A 21,166-nucleotide genomic window follows, 5' to 3' on the forward strand; every position below is an offset into this window, starting at 1 on the left:
AGCATGAACTGTCAGTGATTGTCTTGCCATGACTTGGCAGTGATACATTCTCACTGTGATCTCTCAGTGATACGGTATCACTGTTATCGCTGAGTTATACAGTCTTACTGTTACCCGTCAGTGATAATGACATGACCATAAACTCTCAGTGATACAGTCTCACCATGTTCGCTCGGGGATACAGTCTCACCGTGTCCTCTCAGTGATACAGTGTCACTGTTATTGCTGAGTGATACAGTCTTACTGTGCCCTGTCAGGGATACAGTGTTACTATGCCATGTCATTAATACAGTCTTACTGTGCCCTGTCAGGGATACAGCGTCACTGTGCCATGTTAGTGATACAGTCTCACGGTGCACTGTCAAGGACACAGTTTCACCATGCCCTGTCACCGTGTTGTGGCCAAACTGGTTGTTGTTCTTATTCCCTGGGATTCCTGCGGGCGGCGCTCTCGGACTCAGCAGCTTCCGGTGCTCTCGCGGTGGCCGTTGCGACCGGAAGTAGTTTTCTTTGAACGGGGAGGCGGTAAAAGATGCTGGAGGAGCGGGGAGAAACGGTTCAAGGAGCAGAGCGGGGCCTGGAAATAAGGAAAAGAAGGAGGAGACACTGCAGCAGGGTCTGAGACACCGGGAACATGGCCTGCAGGGCCGAGCAGCAGCTGCTAATTGTGATTTCCGTCCTGGAAGGTAAACCTATCACGAAAGAGACCCCAACACCCGGGATCGCCATATCACTGAGATCACCTTATCCCCCGGATCGCGTATCCCCGAGATCGCCGTATCCCCCGGGATCGCGTATCCTGGGGGACCACGTATCCCCGAGATCGCTGAATACCCGGGTTCCCTGTATCCCCACCATCTCTGTGTCCCTGAGATTATTATATCCCTGGGATTGCTGTATCCTTAGGATCTCTATATAGAACATAGAACATAGAACATTACAGTGCAGTACAGGCCCTTCGGCCCTCGATGTTGCGCTGACCTGTGACACCAAACTGATGCCCATCTAACCTACACTATTCCATTATCATCCATATGTTTATCCAATGACCATTTAAATGCCCTTAAACTTGGCGAGTCTACTACTGTTGCAGGCAGGGCCTTCCACGCCCTTACAACTCTGAGTAAAGAACCTACCTCTGACATCTGTCCGATATCTATCACCCCTCAATTTAAAGCTATGTCCCCTCGTGCTAGCCATCTCCATTCAAGGAAAGAGGCTCTCACTGTCCATCCTATCTAATCCTCTGATCATCTTGTATGTCTCTATTAGGTCACCTCTTAACCTTCTTCTCTCTAACAAAAACAGCCTCAAGTTCCTCAGCTTTTCCTCATAACAACTTCCCTCCATACCAGGCAACATCCTGGTAAATCTCCTCTGCACCCTTTCCAATACTTCCACATCCTTCCTATAATGCAGCAGCCAGAACTGTACACAACACTCCAAGATTAGCACGTTACAGCTCTTGTGGATATATCTCTGAGATAACTGTATCCTTGGGATCGTAGTGTCCCTGAGATTACTGTATCTCCGAGATCACTATCCCCAGGACTGTTCTATCCCTGCAATCACTGTATTCCCGGGATCACTGTATCCCTAAGATTACTGCACCCCTGGATCTCTGTACCCCCAAGATCACTATCTTCAGGACCACAGTAATCCAGGAACAGTGCCTGTCCAGGATTACTGCATCCTTGAGATTTCAGAACTTGGAATCACAGTATCTCCAGGATAATTTGTATCCCTCAGATACTGTATGCGTAGGATTACTATATCCCTGAGATTGCTGTTTCCCTGGAATCCCTACGTCCCTGGGAATGCTATGTCCCCCGGATCACTGTATTCCTGGGAGCACGATTCCTCAGGACCATGAATCACTGGGATCATTGTCCCTGAAATCACAGTCTCCCCAGCACCACTGCATCCCGACATCACGATAACCCTGGGATTGCTGTATCCTTGGGAACACTGTCTCCCCAGGATTGCTATGATCCTGGTAAAACTGTATCCCTGGGATCACTGCATTCTGAAACACCTGATTCCCAGGATTCTCTTGTTTGACCAGCTGGTTCACTTTCTTGCAGGCACCAACTTTTGCGAGTTCAGGCTTTTCTTTCCTTCACTGTTTTCTCTTTCTAGAAATTGCACTTTTTTTCTAAACATGTTGGTTTCTAAACAGTGATAACAAAGTGTGGAGCTGGATGAATACACCAGGCCAAGCAGCATCTCAGGGGCACAAAAGCTGATGTTTCGAGCCTAGACCCTTAATCAGAGAGGGTTTCTAAACAGTCTTGGTTGTAATCATGCTGTTGTGTTCTAAAAATGGGATGCTAAATTTGCTATAGGTTTAATGCTAAATTCAACTAGTAGTGATCCACTTGTGTTTTAAAAACCAGTCTTGTAATGCACTGATTCTGATGTTTCTGATGAAAGTTATAGAGTCATGGAGGTATACAGTGTGGAAACAGACCCTTGGTCCAACTCAACCACGCTGACCAGATGTGCTTAACTAATTGAGAGTCATTTGCTAGCATTTGGCCCGTGTCTGTGTAAACCTTTCCTGTTCAAATACCCATCCAGGTACCTTTCAAAAGTTGTAATTGTACCTGCCTCCACCACTTCCTTTGGCAGCTTGTTCAATATGTGCTGTGTACACTGCATGAAAAATTTGGCCCTCAGGTCTCTTTTAAATCTTTCACTTCTCACATAAACCCTCTAGTTCTGGACTCCCCTACCATGTTTTGTGCTTTTGACCATATTTGGCTTGCAAGTAAGCTTGGTACCCTTAAGTTCCGGACACTCATTAACATCTGAGTCAAAAAAAATTCTTTTGCATCTCAGTTCAAATGAGAGTCACCTTAGTTTATAATTATACCCTTATTTTGAGATTCCCCCATGAGTAGAGACATCTCATCATCTACCCTGTCAAGACCACATAGACTCTTCCATTTTTAAATAAGGTCGTCTCTCATTCTTGCACACTCTACTAAATAAAGGCCAAAACTGTTTACTATTCTTGATAAATCATCCCCTCCATCCTAGAAATCAGTATCATGAATCTCTTTGGAAGTGCCTTTAATGTATCCTTTCCTGAATACGGAACAAAATTGTACATAGCACTTCATCTGAGGCTTTGCCAACATCATTTACAGTTGAAACAGAACTCCACATATTTAAACTCCAATCTCTGAGCAATTAGTGCCAAAATTCCATTGTGCCCTCTTAATTCCTTGCTGCACCTGCAAGCTATTTTTTTGTGTTTCATGCTCAAGACCACGCGGGTCCTTCTGTATTGCAATTTTTTGGACTGTTTATCAATTTAAATAATCTGCCACTTGGGAAATGCATGTTTTTATTTTTATGTATTTTTGACTGTGGAATGAAATGGGAAAAGGACTGTTTTAAAATCCAAGGATAGTTGAAGGATTTTTAAAAGCAAGTAACCTGTCACTCATTGAAAGTGCTATTTACTCAGCTGTTTGTTCAAGCAGTGGGGGAAGTCTACTAAAGACAAGCTGGATTCAAGACATATATATGAATGAAGCTTTGACAGATAATAAGTAGCTGATTGGTCTGTGGTATTGATGACAAAGATCTTTCTGCCTGCCAACAACACTGTGACTGCCTCCCAGGTAACTGAATAGTTGTGGTTGTGAATGCTTGATGGAAAGCCCATCAGATCTCTGAAAGAGAAGTTGTCCCTTTCTCTGCAATGAAGAAATCACCTCAAGCCTGAAGAAAGCCAGCTTGCTTCCTGTCACCTGTTGCTGTGTTTTAAACAATGTCAGGACCTTTATTAGTATGAACCAACCTCTTGCAAGTGGATGTACCTGGTGAAGGAGGGTCAGGAAGGAGGGGCAAGTCCTGACACGCCAGAAGGATCATCTCAGCAAACCCTGTGGACAGGGAGCAGTAACTGCCCCCTTGTCTTTCCCTCTACCCATTACACTCATATTTTTATGTCTGAATGTGTGTGCTATAGTTTTCACCAGGAGGCTATATGTTAATGGTTCATAATTGTTTACCTGGAATAAACAGTAACTTTTGTTAGGCACTGAAACCTGTCAACCTGGATTTAAAAGGCAGAGGAATTGGAGAATTTGATATACTTCTTAAAATCTTTAACTGTTGTAATGTTTCTTGGAATAGTTGATTTCCAGTGCGCTACCCTAGTGAGACTTAACATAACACTTCCTGTATTGAATTTGATCAGTTACGTTTTTGTCCACTTTTGATCTCCCTTTGCAGATTTCTTCTGTCATCATCTCAACAGGCCTAAGGTCATAGTTGATCTGATTGGGACCTTGGCTCCACTTTTCTGTCTGCCTTGATATCCTTCGAGCCCCTTATTCATCAAGAATATTTTCTACAAAGAGAACCAAGAAGTAGTGGAATTAGCTAACAGAAATGATGACCTTAAATAAGTACCTTTAGGTCCTGTTCTGTGTCTGGAATTGTACTGAATTGTTGCAGGTAGAATGACTGCAACTCTCAAAATAACATGTATTCTTAGAATCTGTCAAGTACTTTAGTTTTTCTGTTCCTGATCAGTTGCAATTAGCAGTAAACATTTGACCTGAATAGCGCGCTTGGGCCGATAAGTAGCTCATAACATTCATGCCATATACGTGCTAGATGATGAGAATGGTCCCAAGAATGGAAAACCTAACATTTGAGGAATGTTTGAGGACTCTAAGACTATACTCATTGGAGTTTAGAAGGATGAGGGGTGATCTAATTGAAACTTTCAGAATACTGAATGGCCTGGACAAAGTGGATGTTGGGAAGATGCTTCCATTGGTAGGAGACTCTAGGTTCCGAGGGCACAGCCTTAGAGTAAAGGGATGACCTTTTAGAATGGCGATAAGCAGAAACTTTTTCAGCCAGAGAGTGGTGAATCTATGGAATTCATTTCCACAGAACGCTGTGGAGGCCAGGTCATTGAGTAGATTTAAGTCTGAGATAGATAGGTTCTTGATTATCAAGGGGATTCAGGTTTACTGGGAGAATGGGGTTGAAGAACTTATCAGCCATGGTTGAGTGGTGGAGTATACTTGATGGGCTGAATGGCCTAATTTCTGCTCCTGTGTCTTATGGTCTTACATTCGCCCACAAGAGAAAAAGAGTACATTCCAACAACAGTGAAGAAATTTAACAACATCCAGGGAGAAACAACTAACTTGAATGGCATCCTTTCGTAAACATTTATCCATCTCAACCACTGGCTCACAGTGCGGCAGTGTGCACAATGCACAAAATGCACTACAGCATCTCCCCAAACGTCTTCTTTAGCACTTTTCAAGCCTGTGACCTCTACCAGCTTGAAGTTCGAAGGCAGCATATCTATGGGAACACCGCTGTGTACTATTTCCCTTCCAAGGCATATACCGTTCTGACTTTGAACTTTTTTGTCATTCCTTGTCTTGCATTAGATGAAGATCCTGGAATTCTCTCCTAAAAAGTGTTGTGGATGTACCAACACAAGATAGTCTGCAGTACTTCATGTAGGTGGCTCACCACCACTTCAAGGCAAATTAGGGATAGGCAACAAATGCTTGCCTTACCTGAGATGCTCACATCCCGTGAAGGACTGATGAAAGCAATTTTAAAATTGCAGTCAAAGTTCTGCACTTTTGATGCAAGACATTAGCCCGAATAGAATACCAGCGTTACAGTATTTTGCAAAAAAAGCTGCTTCTCACTTGAATCTAAATAGTGAGCATCGATAAATCATTTCAGTCAAGTCTAAGCATTTAAGCAGGTACCCATACGAATACTTTACTGTGGTGCTCAGTGGATAATGATAAAAAGAGAACACTTTGATGCTCACTGCACCCATTTTAGGCTATGACATTTAGATTAATTTGCTCTACCACTGCATGAATTGATATCAGCCAAGCTAAAATAACCCAGGAAATTAACATATGCTATCACTGCTGGATAAAGGTCAGTGATGTACCAGGTGGTGCACTTGTCCATTTGGTTTGTTCCCTCCTTGGTTGAAAATTTGTTCTTGCTTAATCTGGTGAGTACTGAAACAAACTCATTGAGAACTGATCTGCACATGTTATTCCTGTGATGGAATGTAACCTATACCAATACAGAATTTGTGGTCTTACAGTGATGTTATTAGGTTCGTTGCAGTAACCTCAAACCAGTTCTCAGATTTTTTTTACAGACACTTTAAATATTTCAAAAATTTTGATGAAATGGATTTTAATGTTCAAGGTTATAATTTTTTTGAATTTGATGTGAGCACATAATTTGCATATAAAATTTTAACATCATTGAATGATTGGATATTGTAGGTATGTTAGAAATTAAATTATTTACTCATAGGCCCTAATCATTTATCAAATGTATTTCTTTACTTTGCTGTTACCTAAAACCTCTTGAGGAATGAGTTTAGTAGTCTAATCTAATTCCAACCAAGTGTGGGTGGCCAGTTTAAAGTAATCCTATAATGGCACCCAGAGCTTACAAGAAAATAGGCATGGTGCTTAATCAAGCATTGCTTGATGCCAAAGATATTCAATCATAAGCAGTCAAATTGCTCATTATACATTGAGCTCTCTTTTCTGAAAGGTTGAACAGTGCTGCATATGGTCTCTGAGTGAACTGTAAACCTAAATGCTTGCTCTTGTTGGTTGCATTAGGGCGACATTTTCCAAAACGTCATCGTCACAAAATTGTGGTAGAAGCACGGTTTGATGGAGAGTTGCTGGCAACAGACCCAGTTGAACACAAAAGTCAGCCCGAGTTTGTTACAGAACTTGCTTGGGAACTTGACAGAAGGTCATTATATCAGCACAGGTGAGGCATTAATAAAATCTAACAGAGAAAAGCTCTTCAAACAAAGCAGAAGCTTGGTTTCGCTATTGTTATGCCTGTTGGCTTTTATTTGAAATGAGCAAGATGAAAGATCGTGATGAGGCACACAACTCCAACCACAACTACTAACTGATTTGAGTTTTGCTGAGAAAAGACATGTTAATCTTTTTATTTTGCACCCATGAGGGTAATTTGTCAGAATGCTAAATTAAGGGGAAATCCAAAATTTATACTGTGTGAGAGGAATCTGAAGAATTAAGCTGATAACCAATTTAAAATTGTCAGTCAGGCCCATAGTGTGATATACTGGCATGTACCAGAAGCTACGTTTACTATACACAGGACCCTGTCCTTCACAAACAGAAAAAGCTTGTACCAACACTGTACCTGTTTCAATTCAACAAAATAATTGATAGTCATTTGGGTGGTGCATTTTTCGGGGCAATGCTTTGAGTGCAAGATGAAAACTTCAACAAAATATGAATTTTTCAGCGATATTCAAGTTCATCAATACCAAGCTGCTATCACTGATTATTGAACTTTTATGTATTTCTGTAACATTAAGTAATATAGATGAATTTTTGCACACTGATGAAAAAGAACATGCACTAAATGACGCTGTCTGTATTTTAGTATCATTATTATTATGAGCTTCAGCAATTTATGAAATTTTCCTGATATAAATATGTATGTTTCCTTTCAAGATTACAGCGCACACCCATCAAACTATATTGTTATGCAGTGGATTCGCTGTCATTAGCAAAAGAGTCTGTGGGTTATATAATTTTGGATTTGAGGTCTGTTCAAGAGACTAAACAGGTATGTTGGCTTGTTGTTTTCTCGATATTCAAGATGCAAAAGTGAATGTTCTAAAGTGTCCTGAATTTTTAAAATCACACGGGCTTTTTTTACCTGGTGTGTCTGCTTGTTAATATTAGTGGTTTACTGCAAATAGGTCAAACAGGCAAAACTGAAAATATATGCAATGCAAGAATATAGTCCGCATTTTTTGCTTGTGAACACAGATTTGAAATTCGAGTCTAGGTCATTTTGAAGCAGTGAAGCCTGGCTGGAATTAATATGGTCAATGCTTAGTCCGAGCAATAACTAACAGTTTTAGCTCAAACAATATTTGGCAATAGTTAGGAAGCAACGTATTGAACATTGAAAACTCCAGTGAATGCTAGAGAAACTCAGCAGTTCTGGCAGCTTTTGTGGACAGAGAAGCAGAATTTTTGTTTCGAGTCCAGTATACCTCTTCTTGTGGACTTGAAACGTTAACTCTGTTTCTGTCTCCTCAGGTGCTGCCAGACCCATTAAATTTCTCCAGCATTGTGTGTTTGTTTCAGTTTTCAAGTATCTGCAGTGTTTTGTTTTTATTATGTTGAACATTGATCGTGTGATATGATTGCACATAAGAGTTATCAAAAATGGATTAGTTTGAGAAATTTGGATTAATGCACAGATTATGTTGGATGGCCTAGAGCAGTGCTTCCCATGTATTCTCTTGTTGTAACCCCACTTCAAGGCTTGAAAATTGAGGTGGCCTCTCAGTAAGTTATGAGGATGGAGAAGACTCAGAGCAAGGGGAAGGAAGGATCAGTGCTGTCTTAAAGATTGTGACCCTAAAACTTTAGTTCACAGCCCCAACTAGGGTCCTGATCACCACTTTGGGAAGCCTTGCCTGGTGAAGCTTACAGCGTTAAATTGTTGGGGCAGAGAAGAATAAGAGACTTAGTAGAGGTGTTCAAAACTATGCAGGATGTCGATGAAGTAAATAGGAAGAAATTGTTTCCACACACAGAGTTTTCAGTCAACTTTGGACACAGGTTTAAGTAATCTGCGAAAGAATAAGGGGCAATGTGTGGTGAATTTATTTCACACTGTTGTTAGATCTGGTATGCACAATCTGAAGGACTGGTGGAAATACATTAAGTTGTAAAGGGGAATTGGATAAGTATTTGTTGGGGATAAATTGCAGAGCTATGCGTAAAGAACAGGGAAAATGGGACTAATTGGATAACAACTTGAAGGATCTGGCACCTTGAAATTGAAAGCATTATGTGCTGAATGGGTCTTTAATAAGCAGAGATGGAACAAAGGAAAAGTAGTTCTCTTTTCCAAGAAAAGGTTCAATCATTTACCACTCTCTAGAGATCAACAGAATTCACCAAAAGGGAGTAACATGAAACATCAAATGCTTGTAATTGGAGTTCACTGAGCAATGAGGAAAAATTTGGCTGCTGTTTAACAGCTTATGTCTAGTTATCACTTCCAGAAGTGTTGCCACAGGAATTGAAATGTTTTCTTAATATTTTATTCTGAACCACCTGAACACAACAAAGTTTTAATTGCTTATTTTTCTCACCAAATGATTATCATTTCATTTTAAATTTGTCTCTATCCATAATGCATCCATTTTAAAAGGTAACATTTCACCAATTAAATTCAGATTCCCGTTAGATTTTTGAAATTCAGCTTTTGAAACTATAATCATGAAGGTTGAAGATTGGACACGATAGTTTAGGACACAAACATCACCTTTCAGTGTCATTCAATAGAATTGTAGTTCAAAGTCTGTCCAGCATCAATATTGCAAGAACATGTAAAAACAAAGCTATCACTGGAGCTACCTTTTTTCAATTTACACGCTGCCTGTTGAAAATGTTCACCATCGAGTAGTTGCTGTTGTTAATGGCAGTGTGAGCTTTGTATTTCTTGAAGAGTGTTTATTTTTACCTGTATTGCGACTGTTTATTGTGTAATGAAGTCTTTTTTGTTGCCTAACTTTTGATATGTAGGATGACAGCAACTGTATTTAAGCTATTGTTTTGAGTTTGACTTTTTCCCTATGTAAGTCGGTTGCTAGAGATTTTCAGACAAACTTCATTTTGATTATATTTGAAGCACATGAAAGCCCATTGTTTATAATTAATAAATTTGGACATTTCTATTTTTAAAAGCGGTGTTAGTACAAATGATTAGATTTGAATTCATAGAAGTAAGTATTCAATAAAATGCAACACTTAGTACTTTTGTGCCATATTAAGCTAACAATGTTACTACTATTGCAAGTTGTGTTTACTTTGAAATCTTTATTGTAGACACCCAAATGGTATCCCTTACTTAGCAGCAAATACACAAAAAGTAAACCTGAAATCAAAATTGGCATTGTATTGGAGGCTGATGTTAAACCACAGATAGAAGGTTTTAAAGCCAAAGAGGCACCTCCCAAAGATGGGAAATGTAAGTATATTTCTTATTATGACATGATGTTACTTAATTGAATTTTATTGTTCATATTTCAGTAAGTAAAAATCATACTCGTACTGGAAAAAACAGTCAAGCAATACAGAATTCTAAAACTTGCAGCACTGGAATTTTAAGCCTGATCCCTGAACACAATACCGAATAAGATGTAATTTAATTTCCTGTTAATAATCTTGAGCATGTATTAAATCAGTAGCTGAATATCTGTATCAGATAATGATGGAGGACCCTGGTACCACCCCAATACTAACAGATATAGCAGAGATTATAGAAAGGGAGGAACTTGGAGCAATCATCACCACTAGGGAAAAAGTAGTGAGCAAACTACTGGATTTGAAGGCAGACAAGTTTCCAGGACCTGATGGCCTATATAGTAGGGTCATAAAGGAAGTAGCTGTAAAAAAGTGGATCCATTAGTTAAAATATTCCAAAATTTCCTGGATGCAGCAAAGTACCACTGGATTCAAAAACATATTACACCTTTATTCTAAAACAGAGGGAGACAGAAAGTAGAAAACTGCAGATCAGTTAGTTTAACATTTGTTGGGAAATTGTTAAAATCCATTATTAAGGAAGTAATAACACAACATTTGAAAAGTCAAAATACAACAAGTCAAGGTCAGCATGTTTTTATGAAGGGGCAGTCACACTTGATCAATTTGTTAGAGTTTATTGAAGATGTAATGAGCAATGTTGGTAATAGGAATACTGTAGGTGTAATATACAGGACTTCCAGAATGATGAAGGGTCTAGGTCCGAAACGGCAGCTTTTGTGCTCCTGAGATGCTGCTTGGCCTGCTGTGTTCATCCAGCTTCACACTTTATTATCTTGGATTCTCCAGCATCTGCAGTTCCCATTATCACTTCCAGAAATTGTTTGATAAGGTGCCACACAAAGGTTAATACATAAAGTAAGATCACATGGGGTTAAGGTAATCTATTAGGTTGAATAGAGAATTGGTTAATCAGCAGAAGGCACAGAGTTGTGATAAATGGATCTTTATCTGGATGGCAACATGCAACTAATGGAGTGCCATAGGGCTCAGTCTTTGGGCCCTAACTATTTACTATCTAAGTTAACAATTTGCATGTAGGGATAGAAAGTACGATAGCTAGATTGTGAGTAACTAAGTTGCAACGAAGTGGTAAGAAATTTACAAATGGATATGGATGGATTAGGCAAATGGATCAAAAATTGGCCAATGAAGTTGATCGCAGATAAGTGTGAAGTTATCCGTTTTGGTTGGAGGAATAGAAAGGCAATTTGTTATCTAAGTGGAGAGAAATTTCAGAGTGCTTCGGTGAAGAGGAATCTAGATATCCTTGTGTATGAATTGCAGAAAGCCAATGTGCAGGTACAGCCGGTAATAAGGAAGGCAAATGGGATTTTGGCGTTTTATTGCTGAAGAACAGAATATAAAGGTAGGGAAGTGTTTCTGCAGCTGTACAAGGATTTAATGAGACTGTACCTGGAGTATTGTGTACAACTTTGGTCCCTTTACTTGAGGAGGGATACTGATGTATTGGAAGCAGTTCAGAGGAAGTTCACGAGATTCCAGAGATGAGAGATTTATCTTATGAAGAGAGATTGAGCAGTTTAGCCAGATTTTTTTTAGAATTTAGGACAATGAGAGGAGATGTGATTGAGGTACATAAGATACTAAAGGGGATTGATGAAGTAGACATAAAACAGATGTTTCATCATATGGGGCAATCTAGGACAAGAAACCATAGGTTTAGGATTAGTGGGTAGCAGATTTGAACCATAGTTGAGGAGAAATTACTTTTCTCAGAGAGTGGTGAATCTTTGGAATTCACTACCCCTGAGTGAGATGGATGCTGAGACTTTGAGTAAATTTAAGAAGAAGATAGATTTTTAACTAATGCCTTGAAGGAATATGGAGAATAGGTGGGAAAGTCGAGTTGGGCCGAGTTGGCCAGATAGAAGAGCTCAAGGGGCTGAATTGCATACTCCTATTCCTAGTTCTTATGTTCTTAGGTTTGCATAGAGATTGCCTTTAATGTGGTGCATGCTTATCAGAAAAGCACACTTTCTGTTTTATACTGAAGGCCATTCAGGTCATTGTTTTGTTTTCTCATCTTTCTTCTACATATTTTGATAAACAAGAAAGATATGAAATGCTGGTTGCGTTTATGCTTTGCTCAGAATGGAAATGAAATTTTCTTTTGGAGCTCCTCTATGTGTGCCTGAATAATGTGAGTGTTAGCAGGGGATATTCCTTTTGAAATAAAGCATCAGTTGGTCAGGATGCAGAGCTTTCCTTCAACTGCTCAAAATAAATTAGCTTCTCTGTTTATCACAATTGAAAATGAATGCCATGTCTTAGGGGAGAGGTGAGATCCCTTTTTGTTGTAGTTTTCAAATCTATTCTTTTGTGGTCAAAGATAAAATCGTGCTTTATTTTAACAACAAAAGACTATTGTCCTCAAAAGTCTGAAGTGATTGTTTATCCACTGCAATAATCTACACCAATGTTTCCCAACGTGAGGGTGGAGACCCCAGAGTGGTGGTGAGCTCTTGGGGCAACAATGGTTGACTTCCGTGCCCCTGTTCCCTCAAGTTTTCTCCTCATTGTTCCTCATTTCACTGTTCACCAAGGTGTGCAGACAATTTTCAAGCTGCAAAATGGGGCCACGTCAGGAAAAAGCTTTAGAAGGGCTGGCCTGTATTAAGTAGGTGTGAGTGCTCATTTTAAAAAAACTCTAAAATTGTTGTTTTTCAGGGAATTTTATTATCTCTATGTTGGATATCGTTCAAACTATATAGGATAAATTCTTCAGTTGAAGTTTTAGAAACGTTTGAGGAAGGTGTTGGAAGCAACAGAAATTACGTTTGTTAAGCTATGTTTGTTACCTAGTTAATTAGTTGTTATTTAATATTTTGGAAGACTTATATTGAACTTCTTACAGGAAGACTTGAATTAAAATCTATCATTTTTCTGGTTTTATGCACAATATTGTTTTGACAGCATCACAGAGTTGGTACCCTGTATCAAGCAAATCTAAAGAAATATTTACTTACCACATTATACTTTCAGTAATTGCTATTCCAAGCACACAAAATTAACTTTACCATACTTGGAAGATCACAAAGATATGGCACATGGCTTATGGATATACTTGTACCTGATATTAAATGGCAATGATCAGCTTAAAAATGACTGCTAGCATCACCAGAAATAGAATTTTACCATTTTATGGCATCAATTGTATTTTCCCCATATGGATCCACATTTTGGGTTGATCCCTAACAAGTGTTTTAACGTAAAAGATAACATCTGTTTGTTGTGACAGATTAGCTCGAGTTTTGAACGTTTCACTGGGTTTCTTTTACTTTTTTCAGATTACCTTACTGCTTTACATGCTTGTTATTTGTTTTAATATCTGTTTTGTTTGCTATCTACAAATGCAGTTTATTTTACAGCATTTAAATGTCTAAAATAGATTAGTCAGTGTCTGTGAAGAGAGCGAAAGTTTGTAATGTTTTGTCTGTGCATCTTTCAGATTTTTTTAGCCTTGTATTTGCTTTTGAACTCAAAACTCAATTGTTTATTTAAAATATTTTCAGTGTGGTTTGAATAATGCAATTGTATGTGTAGAAAAAACACTTCTAACAATGTAAGGTCCAGTTCTTAAAATTAAATAAATCATTCCCATTTTATTTTCTTTTGAACCTAATATGAACAATTTCAGTACTTACAGTCATGATACTGTTGGCTTAAACTCAATAATTAAAATTGCTTTTAAACTATGTGTACATTTTATAGTTCTGGAGACTTTGCCGTATCCCATCCTGGATTTGAACCCCAAGACTCTGACTGCGGTTCTGAATGAGGAAGAAAGCTATTATCAGATTGGGCCTGCTGAATACTGCATCGACTTCTTTATACTTTCTGTGACCATTGCATTTGCAACACAGTTAGAGCAGGTTGGTGAAAGTACTAGTCTCAACTTAAGATTCATAATGTTAATCATGTAGCAATACTGGTGAAACATGTGCTTCATTATGCGTGTTGGCTAACGTAATTACTCCTCCATGGTGAAGTCTTCAGAATTAGTTTAATTAATCTTTTCATCACTTGGTCTGCAGCCTGTGGTTCTTTACTATTAGTCATTTGTTTTGAACAAAGAAAAATTTACAATTTCAGGACCAGACTGTTGAGCCATGTTCTTCAATAATGTGGAAACACTCACACCTTCTTCGTTTGATGAATGTAATGGGATAGTAGTTCAACAAAACGCATGAATTATATATTGTTGTTTACTGCCAAGCTAAACGGAAGTCCTTATGACTGGTCACAGTGCAACCATAATGGGTCTTAAAATGATACCACCCACTGATGACATATTTCAGGAGGTTGCTGATTATATCTGATTTTTACAGTTGAAGTTTTGGTCCTGAAGTTACTGCTCCAAAAGTTTGTTTGTAGTTTTATGTGTGCCAACAAAACTGGCTTTGTTGAAATTTAATCTTGAGCGTAACTTTGTACTATTCTCAGTTAATTCCAAGTACAATAAAGCTTCCAGAGGAGAGACCTGAATTTTTCTTTTACTACACTTTGCTGGGAAATGATGTCACTAATGATCCTTTCATTGATCTGATGAACCCGAACTTTGCACCTGAACGAGCTTCCGTGAGGATTCGGAGTAGACTAGACGTTCTCCAGCTGTTCTTATCTTCCCAACCAAATCTCCAGGTATTTTAATATTATGTACTTGAATATTGGACCAAATGAATTTAATTGCTTGTTAGAGTGGGAAGAGGGGAGGAAAGAGGTGATGATGAAGATTATTTGCCCAAAATGTGTAAGTTGAATTAGCAAAAGCAAACGTTGTTAGCCACAGAGCTTAATAAATCCTGTTCCTGAGCAGACTGGTCCATTTGATGAAGGGTCTAGGCCCGAAACGTCAGCTTTTGTGCTCCTGAGATGCTGCTTGGCCTGCTGTGTTCATCCAGCCTCACATTTTATTATCTTGGATTCTCCAGCATCTGCAGTTCCCATTATCTCATTTGTATTTATAGGGTTGTTTTAATGAATTGATTTATAATAGAAAAAGCGAAAAGAAAGTATATTTGCAACCAAATACATATTAAACACAGAATGTGAATAAACAAAGTGATATTCTTTTACCAGATACATTTGCAGCCTATCCCTAATTGCCCATGAGAGGGTGAGCTGACTTATTGGATTACTGCAGTGCATGTTGTGTTGTTATATCCACAGTGCTATAGAAAGTTCATTCCACGATCTTGACTCAGCGATAGTTAAACAACAGCAGTATTGTTCCAAGTAAGGATGTGTGGCTTAGAGAAAGTTTACACATGCAGGTATTCCATACATCTGCTGCTGTAGCCGTTTTGAATGGTAGCGATTGCACAAAGATACAGTGCAAGGAAGCTCGGTGATTATCGCTGCACATCATACAGATGGTGCACACTGATTCCAAAGATGCCAAGATGGCAGCGGAGTAGGACACTTCGCTAGAGCTCATCTGCTCCATCTGTTTCTTTTTCTTTTTCTCCCTCTTTGATGTCTTGAATCCTTTCTTTCTTCTTGGCAATGTCCTGACTACCCGGCCTCAGCAAGGACTTGGATTTCTGGCCTCAGCGTGGACTTGGAATTAGCACTCACCTGGTGTGGCGGTCTCTCGTTGGCTTAGCATGGCAATCATGGGGCAGGTTACCATTGACTATAAACTGAACTGGTCTAGCCATATAAATGCAGTAACAATAAGGGCAGGTCAAAGTCTAGGAATATTGCAGCATGTAACTCACCTCTTGGCTCCTGAAAGCCTGTCCATTGTCTACATGGCTTAAGTGAGGAGTGTGATGGAATACTCCCAACTTCCCTGGATGGGTGCAGCTCCAACAATGGTCAAGAAGCTTGACACCTTCCAGGGCAAAGCAGCTGAGTTGACTGGCACCATATCCACTCCTTCTACCATTGAGGTACAGTAGCAACATTGTACATCACCTAAAAGATGCATGAAGAAATTCACTGAAGATCCTTAGGCATTACCTTTCAAGTCTGTGACCTCAACCATCTATAAGGGCAAGGGCAGCACATACATGAGCATACCAACAACCGTAAATTCCCCTCTAAGCCACTCATCGTCCTTACTTGGAAATACGTCTCAGTGGAATTCCTTCCTAAAAGTATTGTGGAACTACCTACAGCACATGGATTTTGCAGTTTAAGAAAAAAATAAAAGAATCTAAGTGCAATGTTCAAAACTCTAACTAATCTGTTACAACAAACAGCTGATATCTTTTAAATTAAAACACCTGTTCGAGATCAATCCAAAATGTGGATCCATGTGGGGTAAATCCAACTGATGCCATAAAATGGAAAAATTTTATTCCTGGTGGTGCTAGCAGTCATTTTTAAGATAATGCCATTTAATATCAGGTGCAAGCATAATCCATAAGCCGTGTGCCATATCCTTGAGGTCTTCCAAGTATGGTGAAGTTAATTTTGTGTGCTTGGAATACCACATTATACTTGTAGTAATTGCAGTTTAAGAAGGCAGCTCACCACCATCTTCTCATGGGCAATGAGGGACAGGCAATAAAAGCTGGCCTAGCAACACACTTGCCCCACATTCCATCGGTAAATTAAGAAAAAAGATCATTATCATGTGTAGCCATTGCCAGTTTATTCTGGCCTGTCTGTCTTGTTTCACCACTGCCCTGACTACTTCAGTAACCTGATCAACAGCATTGCCTCCTTCAGCATCTTTATCACATTGTTTTACTCTCGTATGAGGACTTAGATAGGTGGGCCAATGCCACTACTTCTAGATTTTCACTCCTGTTATTGAGTTATGTTTTATTTTGGGGACATTGTCTGATGAGTACTTTGCATCAGTATTCACCAAGGAGAGGGACATGACAGATGTTGAGATTTGGGATAGATGTTTGCTTACTCTGGGTCAAGTTGACACAAGGAAGGAGGAAGTGTTAGGTGTCCTAAAAGACATTAAGGTGGACAGGCCCCCAGGTCCGGATGGGATCTATCCCAGGTTACTGAGGGCAGCAAGAGAGGAAATAGCCGGGGCCTTAACAGATATCTTTGCAGCATCCTTAGACACGGGTGAGATCCCGGAGGACTGGAGAATTGCTAATATTGTCCCCTTGTTTAAGAAGGGCAGCAAGGATAATCCAGGTAATTATCGACCGGTGAGCCTGACGTCAGTGGTAGGGAAGCTACTGGAGAAGATACTGAGGGATACGATCTGTTCCCATTTGGAAGAAAATGGGCTTATCAGTGATCGGCAACATGGTTTTGTGCAGGGAAGGTCATGTCTTACCAACTTAATAGAATTCTTTCAGGACGTGACAAAGTTGATTGATGAGGGAAAGGCGGTAGATGTCGTATACATGGACTTCAGTAAGGCTTTTGATAAGGTTGCCCATGGCAGGCTGATAGAGAAAGTGAAGTCACATGGGGTCCAGGGTGTGCTAGCTAGATGGATGAAAAACTGGCTAGGCAACAGGAGACAGAGGATAGTAGTAGAAGGGAGTTTCTCAAATTGGAGACTTATGACCAGTGGTGTTCCACAGGGATCTGTGCTGGGACCACTGTTGTTTGTGATATATGTAAATGATCTGGAGGAAGGTGTAGGTGGTCTGATCAGCAAATTTGCTGATGACACTAAGATTGGTGGAGTAGCAGATAGTGAAGGGGACTGTCAGAGATTACAGCAAAATAAAAATAGACTGGAGAGTTGGGCAGATAAATGGCAAATGGAGTTCAATCAGGGCAAATGCAAGGTGATGCATTTTGGAAGATCAAATTCAAGGGCGAACTATACAGTAAATGGAAAAGTCCTAGGGAAAATTGATGAACAGAGAGATCTGGGTGTTCAGGTCCATTGTTCCCTGAAGGTGACAACGCAGGTCAATAGGGTGGTCAAAAAGGCATATGGCATGCTTTCTTTCATTGGGCGGGGTATTGAGTACAAGAGTTGGCAGGTCATATTGCAGTTGTACAGGACTTTGGTTTGGGCATATTTGGAGTACTGTGTGCAGTTCTGGTTGCCACATTACCAAAAGGATGTGGATGCTTTGGAGAGGGTGCAGAGGAGGTTTACCAGGATGTTGCCTGGTATGGAGGGTGCTAGCTATGAAGAGAGGTTGAGTAGATTAGGATTATTTTCATTAGAAAGATGGAGATTGAGGGGGGACCTGATTGTCTATACCCCTCATGATTTTGTAGACCTCAGAGTGGATAGCAAAAAGCTTTTTCCCAGAGTGGAGGACTCAATTACTAGGGGTCATGAGTTCAAAGTGAGAGGAAGAAAGTTTAAGGGAGATATGCGTGGCAAGTTCTTTACACAGAGGGTGGTGGGTGCCTGGAACGCGTTGCCAGTGGAGGTGGTAGACGCTGACACGTTAGCGTCTCTTAAGATATATTTGGACAGATACATGGATGGGCAGGGAGCAAATGGACACAGACTGTTAGAAAATAGATGACAGGTTAGACAGAGGATCTTGATCGGCACAGGCTTGGAGGGCCGAAGGGCCTGTTCCTGTGCTGTAGGTTTCTTTCTTTATTCTTTGAGTACCGAGTGCTCCTCCTGAGCAGTCCAGACAATGAAAATGATCTTCAGAAGACCAGTTGCCTACTCACTAATAGCCCTATGGGCATCAATCTGATGGTTTTGCACTGGAATCATTAGTCATGGTCCAGCCCTGGAGACGATATAGGTGCAGACAGACATTCTGGGAATCTGGGAGTTTGGTATGCTGTGACAGCTCACTGAATAGCAGGTGCATGACTACAGGAATTGTTGTCTGTGGTAACAAATGCACGAACCATTGAGGGAGAATCATCTGTTGAGGAACCTGTTTGTTTGATGCCTGGGAGTTCCCAGTGCCACATGTGCAGTCTGGCTCCTGGCACCTGAGGGAACCCAACAAGACAGCAAATTTGACAGTTCTGGCACCTACCCTTTCTGGTTCCATGGTTAACAAGACCAACTGTATCGTTTTTCTGTAAGAGGCATTGTGAACTCCTGATTGTGCTTGTGGGTTGATTTGGAGATACCACGTGCCCTGGGCTGAGCCAGGAATGGATTTGGTGGCTAGGAAGTTCAATAAATAAAACAGAATTGTGGATACTGAAGATCTGAAACAAAAATAGAAATTGCTGGAGAAGTACAACCGGTCTGCTGCACCAATGGAGAGAAAGCCAAGTTAACTTTTCAAGCCCAGTGACCCTTCTTCAGAATTTCAAGACATCAGTGTAACTAATCTTCAGCACTGCTATCATAACATTTCCTCCCAAGCCAATCATTTACAGATGTGCCTGGAGGTGGTGGCATATGTAGATAGCATTCTGTAGTCATGCGAAGATGCCTGCAATACTGCCTCTCACTCATCTGCAGGTAGTTGGACACATTCTGTGCACTCTTTCAAAGTAATTTAATGTTCTGGTTCCACTCCATGCAATGCTTGTGGTTCCACAGATGCAGCACCCTGAGTGTCTTGTTTCTGATTCTGTGGTCCTTGCTTTCTGTTCTTCTTTTCCTTCTTCCTATCAATGCTGAGTCAACTGTTTGGTAAGGGAAATAAAACATGTGACTTGGATGTACTGATATGTGAAGAAAAATAAGTGATGAGATCAAAGTTTTCCATTTGAGATCTTGACATAATCGGCCTGACCTCTGGTTTCTATCAGGTTGCTAATGTATGAGGTAAAAACATGCCCTACTGCCACCTCAGTGCATCATCTGTGACCTGTGACTTGTGACTGGTGTTCTCATTCCTAATTCTGCCAGATGCAAGCTAAGTGTCTACTTTCTCTTGATATTGCCTTCTACACAGATGCCAATTAGCACAATGTTACTGTTTCTGCTCTGTGTTATCTCTGCAGCTTACAGCATGCAGCCTACATAAGTTTTATCACCATACCCTGGCACTCTGGTATGCAAGAGCCTCTCAATTGTCATGCACGGTTAATTGCACAGTAACCTCTCTCAGCACAATCAGCACTGAAGATGCTGTTATTGTCAAAGGTTCACATCTAATAGCGCATGGTTGGGCTTTAAGATCCTACTTGATTTGACTGTGCAGTGATGTTTTTCTTTCCCCTCCCTTACATTCGACTTAGCTTACTGCATGTACACTTAATCTAAAGTTCAGGTGAAAAAGTTGCCTCAGTTAGCTGTGGTTTATCTATGCAGCAAGACATACAAACAGTTCTGTGACCCGTCAGTTCTGCATTGCACAGTCTTTCAGAGTGATTATCCTGGAAAACACTGTTGGAAAGCATGATTGTAGTTAAATTTCCTTTGAAGTCTTTCATCCTGTACCTTCTACCTCCCCATAAAACTTACTGACGTTCTCTTCTCATCTGTAAGTGAAGGTTCATGAAGGCAGTTCACCACCATCTCCTCACGGGTGACTGGGATGAGCAATAAATATTGGCGCAGCCAGTGTTGCCCACGTCCCACAAGTGATTTTTTTTAAAAAATCCATCTTGTCCATCCTTCCTCAGTCTCCCCCATGACTATTGTCTCTTTTACTATCTCCCATGATTTGTGCAGTTCCTCTGATTCACCGTCCTGATGAGATCTCCATGTCTAGCCTTATCCTTGCAACTCCCCCTTTTGTAGTTCCTGTATTTTCTCTCCCTGCCCCAAGCGAGGCAGCCATGTACACCTGATTATCCCATTATGTTTTCCACCATTAATATTTTGCTCCAGGCCTTCATTATCCCTGTTGTTGCTATGATTAGAACTGACCCTTGGCATCCTTCATCCATTCCCCATGATTTTTCCAGAGCCCTCAACAACCTTGCCTAGCTTTCCCTTGCAACCAGCCCATCTTTCTGTCTACCCTTTCAGATAATTCCTTTTTATAGTTTGCACCCCACATCTCTTCTCCAGTCATATTTGCTGGAATCAGCCACTGTAATGTACCATACCATCCCTTCTTTTATACTTAATTCCCCTCATAATAATCAATAACAGTCAAATAGCTTTTCTAATTACTTGGTGCACTTGCGTCATGGCCTTTTGCAATTCATGTGTTTGGACA

General features: G+C 40.2%; 1 protein-coding gene across 3 annotated transcripts in view; it reads left to right on the forward strand.

Annotated features, from left to right (window-relative positions):
- Nucleotides 1-507: 507 nt before the first annotated feature.
- Nucleotides 508-21,166, forward strand: part of cep120 (centrosomal protein 120) — a 97,607-nt gene continuing 76,948 nt past the window's right edge. For all 3 annotated transcript variants that reach the window (XM_048527780.2, XM_048527783.2, XM_048527781.2), the window contains exons 1-6: nucleotides 508-686; nucleotides 6,657-6,813; nucleotides 7,536-7,650; nucleotides 9,936-10,077; nucleotides 13,890-14,050; nucleotides 14,622-14,819. In XM_048527780.2, the coding sequence (XP_048383737.1) occupies nucleotides 635-686; nucleotides 6,657-6,813; nucleotides 7,536-7,650; nucleotides 9,936-10,077; nucleotides 13,890-14,050; nucleotides 14,622-14,819 (825 nt within the window). In that variant the 5' untranslated portion in view covers nucleotides 508-634. The remainder of the gene's footprint in view (nucleotides 687-6,656; nucleotides 6,814-7,535; nucleotides 7,651-9,935; nucleotides 10,078-13,889; nucleotides 14,051-14,621; nucleotides 14,820-21,166) is intronic.

The sequence above is a fragment of the Stegostoma tigrinum genome, chromosome 3 (genome assembly GCF_030684315.1).
Source record: "Stegostoma tigrinum isolate sSteTig4 chromosome 3, sSteTig4.hap1, whole genome shotgun sequence".
Lineage (NCBI taxonomy): Eukaryota > Metazoa > Chordata > Chondrichthyes > Orectolobiformes > Stegostomatidae > Stegostoma > Stegostoma tigrinum.